The sequence below is a fragment of the Drosophila arizonae genome, chromosome 3 (genome assembly GCF_054131065.1).
Source record: "Drosophila arizonae isolate 15081-1271.41 chromosome 3, UAZ_ARI_1.0, whole genome shotgun sequence".
NCBI lineage: Eukaryota > Metazoa > Arthropoda > Insecta > Diptera > Drosophilidae > Drosophila > Drosophila arizonae.
In genome coordinates, this window is record NC_142923.1 from 29,689,403 (window position 1) to 29,703,483 (window position 14,081).

At 39.0% G+C, this 14,081-nt stretch overlaps 3 protein-coding genes across 10 annotated transcripts in view; 1 reads left to right on the forward strand and 2 right to left on the reverse strand.

The window, feature by feature from the left end:
- LOC149270025 (uncharacterized) overlaps window positions 1-10,752 on the reverse strand; it is a 38,240-nt gene extending 27,488 nt beyond the window's left edge. The window contains exon 1 of the mRNA XM_089466077.1: window positions 3,233-10,752. Within this exon, the coding sequence (XP_089322203.1) occupies window positions 8,509-8,808 (300 nt within the window). The 5' untranslated portion in view covers window positions 8,809-10,752 and the 3' untranslated portion in view covers window positions 3,233-8,508. The remainder of the gene's footprint in view (window positions 1-3,232) is intronic.
- Window positions 1-14,081, reverse strand: part of LOC108610201 (uncharacterized) — a 104,243-nt gene that overhangs the window by 48,110 nt on the left and 42,052 nt on the right. For all 8 annotated transcript variants that reach the window (XM_089466058.1, XM_089466053.1, XM_089466059.1 and 5 more), the window contains one exon: window positions 10,759-11,025. The gene's annotated coding sequence lies outside the window, so the exon portion shown is untranslated. The remainder of the gene's footprint in view (window positions 1-10,758; window positions 11,026-14,081) is intronic.
- On the forward strand, window positions 11,458-13,281 carry Hacd2 (3-hydroxyacyl-CoA dehydratase 2). Its single transcript, XM_018002164.2, has 4 exons — window positions 11,458-11,813; window positions 11,897-12,248; window positions 12,307-12,652; window positions 12,720-13,281. The coding sequence occupies exons 1-4, from the start codon at window positions 11,700-11,702 to the stop codon at window positions 13,042-13,044; spliced, it is 1,137 nt and encodes a 378-aa protein (XP_017857653.1). The 5' UTR covers window positions 11,458-11,699; the 3' UTR covers window positions 13,045-13,281.

The following is a 14,081-nucleotide window of genomic DNA, read 5'->3' on the forward strand; positions in this document are numbered from 1 at the left end:
GCGGACATATATCCGACAAAACTTTTTGGTCTTGGGTGATCAGTCCGAGTATATATACAAAATTTGAGGTCTCTGCCATCAATAGTGTCCAAAATATAGGAGAATTTAAAAAATCACTATATCTTCAGGTCCGATTTGCCACGCCCCCAACGGGCGTAGACTTATAATTTATCTTCAGACTTTATAGAATCATACCATTAGCTGACGTGCAAAATTTCAGCATTCTAGGTTTACAACTTTAGGAGATACAGTTTTATCCAATTTGCCACGCCCCCAATGGGCGTAGATATATCCGCCATAGCTCGTGATCTTGGGTGGTCAACGCGGACCTACATACCAAGTTTCAGCTTTCTAGCTCTTCAACAAACATGATTTCTGGTATATCGGAAAATGCATTTTCCGATTTGCCACGCCCCTAGTGGGCGGATCGGGAAAATTTTAACACTTTATAAATCGGAGATATACACGAGTATGTGTTCCAAATTTCAAGTCTCTAGCTTCAATAGCGCCGAAATAGATTGCGTTCATACGGACAGACGGACAGACGGACAGACGGACGGACGGACAGACGGACAGACGGACAGACGGACGGACAGCAAGACGGACATTGCACAAAACCAATATACTGATTCACTTTCGTGAATGAGTATAAAAACCTGAACACTGCAATACGCGTGCGACAAGGTCATATTCTGGTCTAGTTTTTGCCAAAACTTCTTCAAATAATTTCAATAGCAACAATTTTTTATACCCGCTCACGAACGAAAAGAGAATTTCGGTTCTATGCGCTGTCCATTGAGAAATTCGGATCTCTGATTAGATGTGAGTTTATAAGGAATATAATATATATTGTACACATATTGCTTAAAATACAGCTTTCTCTACAACCAGATAATGTTCTCAGTAGTAATCCAAACGAGTTGCCTTACTACAGTCGAAATCGAAAAAAATTCTATCCACTTGAAGAAAAAATCGTTCTCGATAGTTCTCGATAATTTCAAATTCTGTGTATATCGAAAAAGAGCTGATCCCTTGCCATATCGAATTTAGCATTTCTAATGATGGCTCTCAACTTGAGAGTCTCAAGTCTCAATTTACTTGAATGTGTTCTAAAAGAGACATGGAGTACAAAGCTAAAGGAACCCATTCTACCAATAAAATAATAGAATTACATAAAATGCAAATTGAACATTCCTATGCTTGAAAATGTTATTCCCATTTTATTATCTCAACTATCTTCAGTTTTCGACATTATTTTTGTATAGAATTCCATTATTTGCAGTTAGGTTACTTTGGAGATTCACATTTAGAGGCAAGGGATGACCATAGCGGAAAACATTCTGTGGATTCTGCCAATGTCTCACTTAGTCAAATTATATTTACATGCTATTATATCACTCCTGCCGTGTTGGCAAGCGCGCTTAAAGTTTTCCAGGCTGCCAAAAAGGCCAAAGGTGAGTCAGGTTGGTGTCAGACAGACACATTCACACACTGCTGAATGGCTCAACACTTTGCGGAAAAGTCAGGAGGGTGGCCTGGGCTAGGGGCGTGCAGGTGAAACATGTGATGATAAACAACCGAAAGAAAATAGCAAACAAACAAACTGAGCTGAAAGTTGTTCTCAATGGGAATTTTCCCAACAGAAGCTTCGCGCGAAAGTTGGAAGAAAACTTGGGACAAACAGAAATTTGGCATTTGCATTTGTTGTTCTCCTCTTCGGGCTCAACCCATAATCAAGTGGCTGAAATTAGCGTAATTGCTTGCAAACGAGGGAGCCGGCCAGCCCACCTCGCGGGGGGCTCGCGCATTACGTATACGCAACGTGCGGGCTGTTCAAAGGTGGCTCTAATTGGCAATTAATGCTGAGTAAACAAATCAAAATCAATGCAATGTGTGGGTAATTAACTTGCACTCCACCCAGCCGAAGCACTCTAAGCAGACCTGAGCACTGTACGCTCCGTGTACATGTATTCCCACTATATGTATGCATGCATACATATGCACAATACATAAATATACAAATTCACTTTCGCATTGGCCTGCGGCTGTTTGCCACAGTTGCGGCTGTCATTATCATTTTTCACGCTGTCTTGTTGAAACTTTCGATGTTTGGTTGGCTGTTGTGGTTGTTGTCACTGCTATTGTTGTTGTTCTTGCTGTTGTTGTTGACATGTGGTAGCGTTAGCCGCCATTTTATATGTACATATACTGTAACAGCGTATATATATTTTCTTACATGTTTATTTTTTATTTTGCACGATTTCCGATGTCAGCTGATTTATTTATATATATATATTGTTTCAATATTTTTATAGTGTTAGCTAATATCTCTATTTGTAACGGACAGAATAAGGATCAAGAGACGCCTTGATTAAGCCACATTGATCTGTTCTTGTTAACATGTGAACAAGAACTCTGTGCCATGCGTGGATCCAGTGTGAAGTGATCTAGTTATCGATTTCAATGATATCGATAATAACGATATCGAACTTTCGTTTAGAGGCCATGCCGCAAATGCTGACGTGCCATACAATTTGAAAAATCGAGGGCTTCATTTATTTATTGTATTATTATATACATATATTGTATTTCTTGATATAAATATTATTTAATTTCCTTGATAATTAGTATTATTTATTTTCAATTATTTTTAGTTTAAATATCATCATCAACCATTTTTTTGTATTTACATTTATTTATATCCAACAATCGTAAATTTAACGATTTTGATCGTTTTAATTAATAATTGATGGATTGTTCAATTGATAAATCTAATTATTAGTATTATTTGTAATTTAATTTATTTTTATTAATTAATTTCATAATTTCTTTTATAATTTATATTTTATTCATTATGTATACGAATTTATATATAAATTATTACATATTAAAATTTTTCTGCACAGCTTTTCCAGCTATTTCCTGGACTTAAAATGAACACATCATAGGTGGGCATATATTTTTGCATATATTTTGATGCATATTGAAGGTATACACATCAAAATATGATATAACATATAAATATATATAAAAATAAATATCTGTATTTTTTTATTTTTTTTTTTATTTTGAATATTGATAGAATATTGTCGATTGTTGTTGCACTACAATTGACAGAGTCAATGTCCTGGCGGACGAGACAATTTGTACATTCTTCGTTATTGTTATTGTTGTGAAATTCAAATATATTCATATACATATGGATGTGTGTTGGGATTCGTGATGCACATACTTTTGCACGGTCATTGAAGCATTATTATTCAAAGGATTCGCATCGGCAGCCATGTGAATTATTAACGAGCTTCGCTGTTGTTTTTATAAGGCGACGTTTTCAAAACTTCTTTTTATTATTATTGGTTGTCGTTACTTTTAATTTGATACACAATACTCTACATATCTAAGGCATTAAAACTTAATTACGGATTGGCGAATTGCACTTGGAATTGCACTGAATTGAACAACTTTTTATTGCGATTACAAATTTTTCTCTTATTGTTGCGTACGAGTAGAAAAATGTATAGAAATTTATTGTTTTTTTTTTTTTTGTTTTTGTTTTTTTTTAAATTGTCTTTTTTTAAATTTTAGATTATTTGTTGTTGGGCAACACGACGCGGCTGGCGAGAACGCGGACCCAGCCTCGGAACAACACTCCTTGTGCTAAGTCCTGCTGCTGCTGCGGCTGCTACTGCTGCTGCTGCTGCTGGTCCTGACGCCGACGACGGTAACGACGACGACGGCGACGACGCGAGACACGCGCGAGGTGCTACAACAAAAACACGACTGAGCCGTCCAACGGCCAGCAACGAATTACGAATACGAAATTGAAAGCGAAGCCGAATTCGCCATTCGCCATTCGCCATTCGTAGCCTTCGTCGTAGGTTGAACGAAATTGAAAGCCGTTACACGAAGTGGGTCGCTCGGTCGCTGAGCAGTCGTTCTGCATTGCAGCAGCAGCAGTAGCAGTAGTAGAACTCGCGCTTTGTTTACATGTCATAAGCACACATATACATATAGACGTAGCGATGCCAGGTAACGACCGACTCGTTAAAAGCTCGTGCACGCTCACTCAGTCAGCTGCGTACAAGTGTGTGTTTATGTGTGAGTGGGCGTTGCATGCGTGCGCTCTCTCTCAAGTTCTCTCCCACTCTCTTTTTCAGTTTGACGAACAGCTGTTTATGCTCTGCCCTAATTTCCCGACATTGCTAAGGCCGACTCTCTCTTCAAAAGCTTCAACTGCACTGAGCGCCCTTTTGTACAAGTGTTGGTGTGTGTCTGTGTCTTTGCCTGCGTTTGTGTGTATGTGTGTGTCTGCATGTTATCCTAGCTGACATTGTAAACATGACCGAAATGCATGTTTTTAAAGGTGTGTGTGACAGTGTGGGCGTAAAGCCGCATTCGAAGTGCCCAGCGCCACATTCATTTGCATATTTGAGCTTATTCTGCGAGAGCGCAAGGGAGAGCCGGTGAGCTACAAAGAGCGAGAGAGGTTTTGGTCTCATGTGTAACGCAAAGATAAGTTAAACTTAATTAAAGTTTTAGAAAGGAACAAATCGCTGGCTGAATCGAGATGCATAAATTATGACAATTGGCCCTGCTACAGCTAGAGTATGCATAAGGGACTGAACTATTCATGCGCTTCCATAATCATCGCATTCTTAATTAAATGCTTCCAGTAGATTATAGTGGATATAAAGTGAAGGGTATTTCAGAAAATAAATATATGTGAATCTAGTTTGCAATAATGTATATCAAGAAGGAAGCTATGAATTCCTTCCCAACTATCTGCAGAGTATTTTCGCTTCGGCGACGCGCTCAAACAGTTTCTTTCAGTTGTTAATTATTTATTGAGCTCCAAATTAGTTTTTGACAGCTGATTTTATGTCTTTGACATGTCGCTTTGCTCTTGAGCTTGTGGATGTCAAGTGCGTGAGTTCTAAGGGGTCGTTCTCAATAATTCATGTCCCTGTTGCATGCACATGGGCCTTCCTCAAGCGCAGCCCACTCAGATATGCAAATCAGCCAGCCGTTTGAGATCTTCGACGGTCACCAACGGCTGTAAGCAATTCAAGTCGCGTTTGGCAGGTTCATATGACGGCCATGTCGTGGTTACAAGTACCGCTCGCCTTGATATCTCTGCTATGCCACGCCGATATGCGAATTCCTCGTGCTCCTCGTGCGCCTGCCTCACAATCGAGTCAATCTCAAGACCCACTCGCTCTTCAGCAGTCGACGCAGTCCACGGGACCGCTTCCCTTCCATCGACGACCTCATGGGCACCCGGAGGCTGCGTCAGATCAACTTCACAATAAGGCATTTTCCCAAGACTATCCTCAGCATGCATATTTCTGACTGAATGCGAGACTAGATATTGCTCGACATGTAATACAGAGCATGCTATATTCATCGATTCAAGCCCTATAGAGATTACTAATTGAACTGAGTTTATTTTTCGATTTTATTGAAATATGTTAGGTATGTATATTTATATATATACGTATAGGCCAAGTAGGTGGTGTACTCCTTATGCTACACCTTGTAGGGTGCTTCAGACGCATTCTGATTGGTCTTTTTGTTGTTGTCCTTGGCTTTGCTGGGGTCTACGTTCTGGGTCTGGGCTTGCATAAACCACTGCTGCTTCTTCCTCTCGTGCTCTAGTGCCGCTTGGCTGATGATCTTGTTGACCTCCTGGCCGGCCAGCTGCTGCTCCTTGGTGTTGTCCATGCTGGAGAGAAGTTGTAGCTGCAGGTGTGACGGTGACAGGTAGCTGCTCTTTACTTCCACATAGGCGGCGGGCTCGATGCCGTAATACCATAAATTGGCCAGCTTGTTCGATCCCGTCCAGCCAGTTGTCGCTGCTATTGCTGGCGTGAAACTGAGCTCGAGACATTTCCCCACTCTGAATTCGAAAGGCAGTTGCTGCAACTTTACTCCGCGCAATTTCCAGGCAAAACAAACAATTGATATTACATATAAATGCACATATATATGTGATAAACATTTGCCATAAACAAAAGCAATTCCGTGCTAACTGCCGTTCCTCAACTTCATTTATCACTTTTCAGTAGACGATATTCGATATATGTAGAAAGCCCCCAGGGAAACTATCCTGCCGGTTGATGTGAACGCAGACTTCTCTATTAAAGCTCTTATACTCGAAAGCTCTTTGTGCTTGGTTCCTTTCCTTATACACTCTCCGAGCTTTCGTGAAAGCTTTCTGGTAACTGTCCTGGGTAATACGTTTTCGAGTGTGAGCTACTTCAAATCAGGCTCTTGCCCTGGGTCAATAGCTCATGCACAGATAAAAAATTTTATTGAAATACGACTATATTCAAGTTGAGGTATAAAAGTATGCCCGACGTCACAATACCCTAAAAACTTATTAATTATTCAAATTTTTTAAAACTTTCTTCTATTACTATATCTATTATTTTATACTATTTATTTCTATTATTTTCTTTTGCTTTTTTGTTATAACTAAAAATAAAATAAATTCCAACTTCTGATATTGGTAAAATAATATTACCGGCATCTTTTGGTGTTACAGTAAATTGTGGCTAGTATTGGATATAACTCAAGAACTTATTTAAATTAATTTTCCACCTGAAAATCATTGACCTTTCAGTGAACTAGCTTGAATATATCAACGTATAGCAATGTAATTAGTTGAATATATTCTAATTTTATTGGCTGCTGTCCATTGTCACTTGTCAGACCGCAGTGCCTTAGGCAGCACGTTGAACTAAATCAGGAAACCGACTTTGTCTATATATAGAGTGCCAGAGGAGGTAAAAGTGCTGTTGCTCTATTGATTCGTAAACTTCGTATCAGTTCAGTCTGCGCTTACCTTCGATTAAATAAATTATGATTCGCTTTCATTGCCATGCAGTTGGGAGACCAAAACAAATGGCGACACCTTTCCTATTAGGCGCTGCGGCCATTAAAAATTCCATTTGGGACAATAACAGAAAGTTGGACCGGCGTAATCAACAGGGAGGCATCGCGGAACGCAACTAAACCGAATCACATTGAATTGCCTCAGTGCTTATCGCCAGCCCCTCACGAACTGCCCACATCAATAATTCAATTGGTCAATCAGACACTTTGACAAATGTAATCGAACAACAAAATGAAAAAAAAGAAACGAGACTTTTTTATGTACCCAATAACATATAATATATGGGCGAAGTTCAATGAATATGTGCGACTTGGGTTTGAATAAACAAATACTCCGTAGTTAAATACATATACATACTATAATCTATGTGATGCTTGGGTAGAATAAACACGTTTGCAAACACTTGATTATGCACGAGTGTGAATATGGGGAACTATATGAAGTGTTACATCAAACTAACAAACCTGAGTAAATCAACAATAATCTAAACATCTATAGAAACTGGAAACTATTGACATGATCTATGTGTGTAAAATAAAATGTATTTAAAATAATTATATCTTGATCAACAAACAAGCTTTCAAAATATCACTAGCTTAGCGTTTTAAATATGTAAATAATGTCTGCGTATAAATAAAGATATATACATATATAATATGTCAATATTCCTTTTACCCAAATATTGTTTTTCTTAAAGATGTGCTCAGAAAATGAAGAAAACTACCCCAAGCCAAGCAGAATCCCGACCAGCAGCAACAAAAAATGGGAAAGAAATGTAAATGGAGGAGAACAACAACAACGAATACAACAACAAATACGACAACAAATACGACAACAACAACTTGAGTCTAGGCACAATGAGCCGCATAAAGTTGGCGCCAGCCAAAACTGAAGGAAAAGAAGCGAAAAATGAAAAAGAAAACTAGATAAACATTCTCATGGGTGGGTGTTATGTTATCGCCTATTGTACCCGTTCGGGCAGCGTGTAAGACGGGTATATTCGCTTTGCGTGTGCTATATATGAATATATTACATATGGTATATGCAGTGTGTATTTTAATATATGTATATGCATACACTATATACACATATATACAGACAATAGAGAGCTGTGCTAAGATCCGAATAAGTTTGAAGAATGTTTCATTCTTATAAACCACATACGTATATGGACGGTGTTCTACTGAACAGCTGAACTTGTTGAATAGAATTTCGTAAGCCCCATTCTACTATTCTACACTCATTCTTAATTGACCTAGTATATTTCTTATAGCTTCAATGCTTTATGCTTCGAATTTTAGAAAATGTGTTAAATGGATGTTAGAATAATTTTGGTAAGTTAGCGGGAGAGAGATAAAATATGTGAAGTTTGAAATAAAAAATGTATAATCAGAAAAGAATGTCGAAAATATTTATGCTACTTCTTACTCATCATTCAGGCCTTTAAGACAAATATTAATATTTTCCGAATACAGGCAAAGCTGCTTCGTTTCGAGTGAGTCAGGGTATTAGCCAGTCAAGCACAGCCGTTTGACTCTCATTTTATTTAGTTTCTATTTTCTTGTATGGGTGAAATTGACTTTAGTTGAAAGGCAGCAAATGTTTGCAAGTGCTCAGAGCTCTTCTTCTTCTTCTAGTTCTCTTAACACGATTGCATTTGAGCCACATTCGCGATTGCAACGTGTTGCACTTACTTTCGCATTGCTGCTGTCATTGCTGGTCTGCAGCTCCAGCTGGGTGGGCGTGGCTAGGGGCTGCTGCTTCTGCTGTTGCTGCGGCGGCTGATCCGTTTCTCTGCCGTAGTAGTCGGCCACGCTGGGCACCAGCAAGACGCCCACCTTATTGCGCGCCACCTGCTGATGGGTGCGGCGAGTGCGCGCCGACAGCATCATGCGGTGCGCCACAAGAGCCATGGCTGCCCCACACGCACCACACGCACCACACACACCGCGCACACACGAACAGAAACCGCAAAATCAAACTCAGAGTGCAAATGAACAGCAGAAGCGGTCGCCGTTTTGATCGAAGAAAACGCTCGCTGCCAACTGAAAAGCGACGCGGCGGAAAAGCCAGCCAGCGACTGCGAAACGCACCGGAAAAGCCACAACAGCAAAACAAAATGGCCAAGCCATCAAGCTGTCCCGCTCTAACGCACATACACAGACTGACTGTCTCCTTATATGCGTGTATGTGTGTATCTGTGTGTGTGTGTGTGCGAGCTTGTGTGTTTGCGTACTAAACGCTGCATGTTTGATGAGTCTTTTGTTTTTCTTGTTGTTGTTGTTGCCTTAACGTTAATATTAATGCCCGACGCGACTGTCTGCCAGCTGTGTCTCTCTGCGTGTGTATGTGTCTGTTTGTATTAGTTTATCCAACACGTGCGCAAGACATTTCCCAAATACAAAAAACAACGAAAAAAAAAGCAAGTGAAAATCCTCCTTAGTGTAAGGTGAAGGCTAGCAGATACCCTGTACACAATTCTTTTATATCCTTGCGATATACATAAATGCTTCTATTCTTTAGTAACTAGTGACCAAAATAATAACTAATAAGTCGAAACTAATTAATTAATTAAATCCAAGTAAAACTTAGCGTTCGAGGAACAGCAAAGATTTGCTTCTTCGTTTATTAAAAGAGATAAACTCTAATAATAGTAGAAATTTTTCATATGGTGGATGATATGGTCCATTTGCGCTCCATGTATTCGCACTCAACCAATATACCCAATTTAGCAAATATTTAGTGGGTAGCACAAATAAAAAAACGACTCAGTCACAAGCGGAAAACATGGAAATATTATTTTTGTTGTTAAAATATAATTATGAAACATACTAAAAAATATACAACATAAAAAGCTGTTCTGACTGTCAGATACCCTATTCAATAACAAAAATATATACATGTATGTTTTATCCTTGACTGATTCTTTACTTTTCTATGCTATGGAGGAACTCCCTTAGAAATGAGTTCCTAACAGAACAGAACAAAAGCATCTAGCATATGTATGTATGCACCCTTGTATATTCATAGATAAGGACATATATATAATATACATACATTGTATTGATATGCATTGGTAATGTATCAGGATATACGCAGAGTGTAACTTATTTTATTTACCGCTCTGCTCTGGCCGACAATTATAATTTGAGTCATGTGAGCACGCAATCACACATGCATATACACATATTTGCGTATGCATGCATGTATGTATGTGTTGGTGGGAGGCGACAATGGCAGCTTCTAAACAATGTTCCTACTCCCGTCCTTCTAAAGCAACTTGTTTACTTGACCTTAGCCATTGCCAGCTGCCAACGACAAAAACAAAACACATTAAAAGCGAAGCGGAAGTAGTCGAAATATCATTTTCTTTACATATATCTGCCATGTTTTTATTTTTTGTTTTGCTACTAGACCTGAGAAGTGCGTTGACTTGATGCATCTGAGGTTGATGGGATCGAGCACATTTAAGTGAATCTCACGTCCCATTAGCATAGAGGAGCCCTGGCTTACATTGAGAAACGAAGAAAATCAAAACACCAAAGGAACAGGAGATGAATCAAACCGGTGTGGAGCTCCTTGTCTCAACTAAGAAATAAATCAGTTCGTTTGTTGAGTTTGAATAGTAAATAACATTTAATCCCATAATAAATATAATGTATAGATCGATTTTAAAAAATATGGATAGCTAGTAAAATTATATCAAAAGAAGGTACAAATATACATATATTAAGTCGATTCGAATATGAAATAAATATATTGAACGATTTCCCCCTAGTAGGATGGACATCCATTGAGAACTTTGCAATTGTTACAATGTTTATCTGGATTATTTGGCTTAGATATTCATATTTTGTACTTACCCTAATACATGTTTAACTGATGAACGAGCTATACTGAAAGCATGACGTCATTACTGTGAGCGAGCACACACACACATACAATCATACATAGGTACGCACACAAACACATATGTACATATACGGAAGGTTAGTTATATAGATGGGTCGATGGGCGGTGTTGTCTAGGCCATTTCTAACGGTTCTTGAGAAAACGTAACATTTTGCTCGTGTTCTTTGTTGCTTCGTTTTTGTTTGTGCATAAATTATATCGAAATCTGTGCATTCAAGCTGCAAAGTAAGAGAATGTTAATAAGAGAGAAAGAGAGAGATTAGCGAAAATTAAATATAGTTAATAAAGCTGACTTATAACACGTATGCTCCATTGTCTTGTCCAAAAAACGTCGCCAATTTGAAATGCTTGTGGTTGAGTCGTAGTCTACAAGCGCTCAGTGCATTTGTTTTGGCTGCAATTACTGCAGTCATAAATACAAACTATAAAACCGTAGACAGCACGAAGGGAACATAGGAAACAAATCATTGCTACATGTTGTTACACAATTGTTATTGAAATTAGTTTTGAAGTTAAATTTAAATGTTGGCGCGCATTTCAAAAGTTCAAGCTGAATGCTATGCGTGTAGTAGCAGTTAGCTTGATAGTGTCTGCAACCAGGGCTGTTTTTACGTAATCGATAAACGCTTAAAACTATCGTTAGGGCTGCCAACTTTCCAAGGATCTCAATTGTGATGTGCTTGGACACACTTTTTTCACAGTAGAGAGTTTATTTAATAAGAATATAAATATAAAAATGTCTAAAAACAATTTGTTATTAGAGCAAAAGAGAAAATGAGTATAACTAATTAAAAGAAGTACAGCTTCCATTCAGTTTCAAGCTGCGAGTATGAGCTGCGTACCAAGCATTTAAAAGTTTCGCAGACAGAAGTTAAAAATACGAACAAAAATTATGTCGCCCATGTCAAATGCCAATTCAATGGCCCCAACTGAATTAAGTCCATTTGTGTATTGGTCGCAAACAAAAGGTCAGCTGCTGCTCAAAGTGGACCTCAAAGATGCGCAGGTGGGTCACTGAGAAAAATCAATAATAATGTAAATGTAGCGGAACTAGTCTAACCGGCATTCGATACTTTTGTTTGTATTTAGGGCGTCGTTGCAGAGTTTACCAGTACAACGCTCTCGTTTGCTGCAAACGGGCATGGAGCACGTGGTCGGAATGCTTATAAATTTCAGATGCGCTTCTTTCTGCCCATCGATGATGAAACGGCGACCTTTTCAGTCACGGACCATAAAATCGAGCTGCAAATACGAAAAGCAGAGCCGGCCTGGTGGCAGCGACTCATTGCAACGCCTCAAAAGCCGCACTGGCTTCGCATTGACTTTGATCGCTGGCGGACGGAGGACGATGGGGACCTGAGTGAGGGAACACGAGATGTGCGAGAGGACTATGTGGAGGAGTATAACAAACTGCAGAAGCAGGAAATTGGATATGTGAAAGGTGAGAAAGGAGTCATTTAATTAGAGCCCCTAATCATTCCTTCATTCCTCCTCTACAGAACATGCGAAGAAGGTTTACTTGATCATCTACAATCTGGCCATGTTTGTAGGGTATTTGCACATACTGCTTATAATGGGTGTGCTCTACATACGCGATGGCTCGGAGAGCATGAAGCATACGTACGAATATGTGGGAACATCGTTCAAATTTGTACAGCTCATGCAATACTTGGAGGTAATGCATCCCCTGTTTGGCTACACAAAGGGCAGCCCTTTGATGCCCTTCTTTCAAATCTCTGGACGGAACTTTGTGCTCTTTTTAATGATCGAAATGGAACCGCGTATGCATGCCAAGCCGGTTGTGTTCTACGTCTTTGTTATATGGTCGCTTGTAGAGATTGTGCGGTAAATGCCATTACAATACATGTGCATATGTGTGCAGATGATTGAATCATTTGGTTCTTATCCGTAGCTATCCCTATTATGTCAGCCAGCTGGTTAAGAGGGACAATGGTCTGCTTACTTGGCTGCGCTATACCATCTGGATACCCCTTTATCCCATGGGCCTAGTCTGTGAGGGAGTCATACTGCTGCGCAGCATCCCCTACATTGAGGAGACGAAACGCTTTTGTGTCGATATGCCCAACAAGTGGAATTGGACATTTGACATGGTGCTCTTCTTAAAGGTCTATTTGCTCCTGCTCGCCCTGCCCGGCACCTTTATGGTCATGTCCCACATGTCCAAGCTACGCGCTAAGAAGTTGGGACGTGGACGAGCAAAACCAAAAGTTAACTAAGAATATTATCTTCGCTAGCTTTAGGATAAGACTGTCACACACTCTGTGTTTTCATTCAACTTCTATTTGTTGTATTTTATTTGTAATTATTCGTTTAATTTGAAAGAGTTTGCGCCTATATGATTTTTACACATGCATACCATATATGCACTGTCTGACTTTACGCAATTCACAGCCGAAATATGCAACATAGAAAATAATAAACAAAAACTGTTTTTTTATTTTGATGCAATCAAATGTTTCCGTTTTTGGGGGAAAGTTTGAAAACAAAATGTTTATTAATGATTAGATGTATAAATTTATCCAAAGTAATTATTTTGAGCTAGCTATTCAAAGTAGATATCAGTCGGCGGAAATGGTTGCCTTTCTTCATAGACCTCATAAAACGTTTGGACCACGATTAGTTAGAATAAAGTGAGCCTTACAAGCTATAAATCGGGAAAAATAATAATACAATCAAAGAGAAAATCCAAAAGAAACGAAAATAATTAATATAAATAAACTATTTCTCCTAGTACTAGGCATCCGTACACTTGTTTGTATCTGGACTTGAGATTGGATTAAAATCTTAATTGTATTTTATTTTACTGCACGACAACGTGAAGTATTAAGGGAGGCACATACCAAAAGATCTCCTGCATTCAGCTTTAGCATTCTGTCCAGCTTTCTTTGACGATGATTTGCTGCTTGACTGACCCTCTGGCCCACCTCGCACCCACTCGAAGCTCTGATTGAAATTGTGTTTGCTCGGCAACTGACGCAATTGTTATTTACTTTTCACGTGTAACTATAATCGAGGTTTCAATAATGCATGAGCGCCTGTTTGTGTTCGGTGAATTATATTGGGTTTTTTCTTAGGCTTAAATCAATTTAATGCCAAAGGACGAATTTCGAATGATAAATTCCGCACAGTGGGGAAATTAATTGATTGACTATTACAATAGCCTTCAACCACAATCGAGCAACCAAACCGCAGCAGGAGCCGACGACGGCCGCCACATAAATTCACGTTGCAAAATTAAATCGTTTCTACCGTT

Excerpts from the sequence above, each read along its gene's own strand:
- Hacd2 (XM_018002164.2), top strand. The coding sequence starts at position 11,700 with ATGTCGCCCATGTCAAATGCCAATTCAATGGCCCCAACTGAATTAAGT. Across the intron at positions 12,249-12,306 it reads GGAAATTGGATATGTGAAAG|AACATGCGAAGAAGGTTTAC; the intron begins GTGAGAAAGGAG and ends CCTCCTCTACAG. Across the intron at positions 12,653-12,719 it reads TCGCTTGTAGAGATTGTGCG|CTATCCCTATTATGTCAGCC; the intron begins GTAAATGCCATT and ends TCTTATCCGTAG.